General features: G+C 42.5%; 1 protein-coding gene across 1 annotated transcript in view; it reads right to left on the minus strand.

The window, feature by feature from the left end:
• Window positions 1-416: 416 nt before the first annotated feature.
• Window positions 417-4,974, minus strand: part of RRM2 (ribonucleotide reductase M2) — a gene marked incomplete at its 5' end in the record, with an annotated part of 4,828 nt that continues 270 nt past the window's right edge. The window contains 7 exons of the mRNA XM_010152267.1: window positions 417-780; window positions 1,354-1,467; window positions 1,602-1,706; window positions 2,129-2,262; window positions 3,037-3,131; window positions 4,219-4,337; window positions 4,843-4,959. Coding sequence (XP_010150569.1) covers window positions 628-780; window positions 1,354-1,467; window positions 1,602-1,706; window positions 2,129-2,262; window positions 3,037-3,131; window positions 4,219-4,337; window positions 4,843-4,959 — 837 coding nt within the window. The remainder of the gene's footprint in view (window positions 781-1,353; window positions 1,468-1,601; window positions 1,707-2,128; window positions 2,263-3,036; window positions 3,132-4,218; window positions 4,338-4,842; window positions 4,960-4,974) is intronic.

Consider the following 4,974-nt stretch of genomic DNA (forward strand, 5'->3'; position numbering starts at 1 on the left):
TCCAACATATTTCCAAACGCAATATAGGCCGAGTCACAGCACCATTAAGTTACATACCCAGGCAAAACACAAGTCATGACAGGTTAAGGTTACAAAAGCCTAAAGATATAGACTTGCCTTTTACCACTGTCGAGTATTACAAGACAGTTCTTTAAAGTGCCAGGTTTATGTACAAACTATTAAAATACTAAAAAAAGGTAAACTTAAAACCTGCTAAGAAAGCAGTGAGGTCATGCAGTTGCCTCTAGAGTTTTCTGCAGATCATTCAGTGGAGTTTCAGACTAGGATTTCTAAACTGCTCCGTTGTTTACAGAGAGAACACCAGAAGCCAGTGGTCGCTGCCCATAACCTCCCATCTTGCAGAAGGTGCCTGTAACTTTCCCAGAACGGAGTAGCATATGTTGGCAAGAGACATCTAAACATTCTATGAATTCATACCAGTTGCAAACTCTAATAAAAGGGATTTTACTGCTGGAGCTACGCTAGCCTCCTGAAAAGTACCAGTATCACCACACTTCTCAAGAGTGGGATCTTAGTACAAGAATCAAGTCACACTGTGACTCAAATATTTAACATTTCCCTGTAAACAGGGGAGCATACACCCTAACTCATATGGCTGCAGTTCATTTAAAACTCCGCATCCAGGGTGAAAGAGTTGTCTGTAGGCTTTGACATGACTCCCATCCTCTGATATTCACCAACTCGCTTCTCAAAGAAATTGGTTTTCCCTTCCAGAGAGATGTTCTCCATGAAGTCAAAGGGATTCTCTGCTTTGTATATCTGAAAGGCAAAAGGCATTCTACAGTTACTACAGGTGCTCACATCTTGAACACATGAGCACACTGGAGATCAGCAGGCACACTGTGTAGGGAGCAAAAATGCCCCAAACCTTCAGTATGGTATTTGCTCCTGTCTTATGGCAGCATCCTATAGAACAGTTTGGGTTGGAAAGGACCTTAAAGATCATCCAGTTCCAACTCCCTGCCATGGGCAGGGACACCTTCCACTAGACCAGGTTGCTCAAAGCCTCATCCAGCCTGGCCTTGAACACTTCGAGGGATGGGGCATCCACAGCTTCTCTGGGCAACCTGTGCCAGTGCTTCACCACCTTCTCTCATGAAGAAATTTTCCCTGATATCCAGTCTAAAGCTACCTTCTAGTACAGCAGCTCTTACCTAGCTCTTTTTCCAGAGCATCCTTTTGCTTTCCTTCTATGGGTCCAAATAGGATCTAGCAGCAGGACTGTTAGTTTTACAAGTTACACCAACACTGCTACAGCCCTTTTAGGACTGGGGTTTCCAGAGAACATTGAACAATATTTTTCCCATGGAAGACTGTGTGTTTGAGCCTCACCTTGTTAAATCCCAGTTCCAACATAAGCCGGTCTGCTACAAACTCTATGTACTGTTTCATTAAAGTGCAGTTCATGCCAATCAGCTTTACAGGCAGCGCCTCCGTCAAGAATTCCTGCAGATACAGAAGCACTTTATGTACAGAAACTGGTATTCACGCTGTACCGTCTAGGTTAATCTTAAACCCAACAGCTCCCCAGCTTCCTGTTCAATTGCCATCAAGTTCCTCAGCAAGCAGCAGACAATTACCTGTTCTATGAGAACAGCATTCTTGATGATTTCCTTTACTCTCTCCTCCGACGGTTTGCGTATCAAGTGCTTGAACATGAGGCAGGCAAAGTCACAGTGCAAGCCCTGCAAAGAAGTTTCAGGAAAATTATTTCAGGAGCACTGATTTAGAAGAGCCTCTCAAATCAGCAGCACAGAAGAAATAACCCAGTGTCTAGGCACAACCTCCACACTTGCCACAGTAGTGTTACCTGCAGGTAACTTTGTGCATGACCAGAAGGAGGCATAAGTGAGTTCAGCCGGTACCAGCTCCAAATGGCAAGGTACACGGAGAGCAAGGGTTGCTGGTAACCTTAAACTACTCCAGAGGAAGTAAAATGCAAAGTTCATTCTCTGCTGCAAGATTCACGATGACACACATTTACATACTTTAGTGAGCTTTGCAGACTGCCTGTTTCTAAACATACTCCTGTTTTAAAATACTGAACATCATTACTCGGAGCTACTATAGCACATTACCATCTTAACTGCTAGAATTTGATTCTTACCTCATCTCTGCTGATGAGCTCATTAGAAAAAGTGAGTCCAGGCATTAATCCTCTTTTCTTCAGCCAAAAAATTGATGCAAAAGACCCAGAAAAGAAGATTCCTTCCACTGCTGCAAAAGCTACAACGCGTTCTCCTGTTAAGAAGAGGTCAATAGTAGAATCACAGCAATCTTAACAGGATAAATATCCAGGAGTTGTGAATACACCAGTGAACTACATCCTCCAAGAAGTTTCTGCTCAAGTGTGCTATAGCCTGTCCCTAAAAACTATTACAGTAAAGGCTTCTAGTCATTAAGCAAAACTTTTAAACATGAGAGAAAGTACAAACTAAGTGTGGCTACGAAGTAGCTGTAGCCAAGGCTCCTTCCCCCAGGTTAGCCCTCAACGCCAGCCTTTTTCAGAGGCTGCATCCTGAAGAGCAGTCATTTTAGGAGCAGAGTCAAGCCAGCGTCAATCATCTTGGGTTACGTAAGGAATTTTGGCCATGAGAATGCTTTAATACTAGTGAAATCATGATCTGTAGCACCTCATCTCACCTCTGAAATGATACATCAAGAATCAGCAAGGCAGAGGAGCTACAGCCTCAAACATCTCTGCTGGAGATAGATGGCTGGTGCAGTTCTGGACAATTTACAGATGATCACACAGTCAGGCACATCAAGATTGCCACCATGAGCTACCGTTATCCAAAATGCCAGCAATTTTACTAAGACTCATGTCAGTAGCTCATTTGCAGGATGAAAAGTACTTTCTTCATCTCCAGAATAATATCAGAATCTTATACCAAGAGAGCCTATACTCTCCCTGTGACAAGAATAATGACTGGGAACAGCAAATTCTGGAGAAATGGTGGTTCCTCCATGTCTTTAGGGAAGGAATTTCTCTTTGCTTCCAGTAGACATACTCACCATACGTTGCTTTCTTGTCCCCAATCCAGCGCATGGCCCAGTCAGCCTTCTTTTTAACACATGGTAGAGTTTCAATAGCATTGAAAAGAAATTCCCTGAAAAGGATAAAGCTCGTTAGGATTGGACATCAGCACAACTAGTACACTGAGCATTCACTGCCACAGATTGTCTTGAGCACTTAAGAGTGCTCTGCACCTTCACCCTGGTAACTGCCTCCTTCCCCATCTTATTTTGCATCCACCTAGCTCTGTTTGTACCCATCAACTACTTCTTTGTCACCTACCCATCACAACACCAGCTCACATGAAATCCCATGACATTATCAAGGTGGTTACTGTTTCATCATGTTGTACTTGAACAAAGCTTTCAAAACAAATCAACCAGCCTCCACTTCACAGTAGCAAGGCACCAAAGCTTTCATGTAAGCATCTCTTCCTTAAAGCATTTAGCGAAACTCAGCATCTCAAGAGTACAAAAAGGTCAGCTCTCTATCAAGCAGCAGCCATTAGATATATCTAAGACTACAAATAGCATTGCAGTGCCACACGACATTTCACTCGTCAAGGTGTTGGTCTGGCAACACCAGAATAACGTAGCCCTGACTGCTCAAAGCCCTGCAGTTAGTTTTAAGATACCATTTGAACTGATCCATATTATGAAAATTTCACACTTTGGTCTCGATTAAAAAATAAGACCAAAAGCCACTTTTCAGCAAATGCGATATGCTTTCCCCCCCAGGCAAAATAGTAAAAGTGAGTTAAGTGCAGCAAATATTATGTAGAAGTGCCATTAACTAAAGGCACAGGTGTTTAGAGATGGCATTTTAATAGGAGTGATATTCTCAGAAAATCTTTCCTACTTGGCTTTCTACTAGGTGCTGTGGTCCTGTATATGAGCACTTACTGTAATTTACTATACTCCCCTTATTTGGTTACACTGCATTTAGTTTCATTCCTTTATTTCACTATTAAGTGGTTTCAGTTTCACTCTTAATCTGTAAGTCTTTGCTCATGTACTTCTGAGGAAAAAGATACTCTAAAGTAAAGCTGCTCTTAAGCAGCAGTGGTATTTTTATATATATCTAGTTTAAATCCTGAAGTTAGCTTTAAAATCATAGTGACTGATATGCACCATTTAAACACCAACACTTGAGTGTTGAACCTTTCATCAAGCAATACACACCTCTCTTTAGAATCCTTAATGTAGGTGTCAATAAGAAGACTGTACATTTCTGAATGTATATTCTCCATAGCAATCTGGAAGCCATAGAAACAACGAGCCTCTGTGAAAAAAAGCTCCACCTAAATAAACGAGTATTTGCAAAAAGCATTTGTAACTGATACCGTTTAGAGGCATTGATGCTTTCTAGTACAGCCCTTGCTCAGCTCACAGAAACTCCTTCAGACTAATTCCAGATGTGTGGAGTATTAACAGCAGCATGAAGAGCAGTAGCCCCTCAGAGCTCCAAGTTGTGAGGAAGTTCTTCAATCCCAAAAGAAGTGGGAAAACTACTGAGCTTTCCTTATCCCCCATTAAGAAGAGCACCAAGAAGGTAGAAGCAGAACAAGGGCTCTGAACCGGCCAAGTGTTTCCTTAAGGCAACGCTCAGTGCCCCATAGGGAGGGGGCAAATTTGTGATTGCAAAAGCATCCCCAGTTTGCTAATTAGCATAAGGCAGTGTTACATGTTGTAATGCTGCAACACTGAGCAAACGAGCTAGATCTGCTAGTGAGCATGTCAAACACACGGTTACCTGGTTATCTTCACAAAGCAATGTTTCTGTCAGGACTGTTTCTACGCACTTACCAAGTTTTCATTGACGATACCATCACTGGCAGCAAAGAAGGCGAGGACATGAGAAATGAAGTACTTCTCCTCAGGCTTCAGGGACTCCCAGTGCTGGATGTCTTTGGAAAGGTCCACCTAAAACATTCCCGG

The sequence above is a fragment of the Eurypyga helias genome, unplaced genomic scaffold, assembly GCF_000690775.1.
Source record: "Eurypyga helias isolate BGI_N326 unplaced genomic scaffold, ASM69077v1 scaffold5415, whole genome shotgun sequence".
NCBI classification, from domain to species: Eukaryota; Metazoa; Chordata; class Aves; order Eurypygiformes; family Eurypygidae; genus Eurypyga; species Eurypyga helias.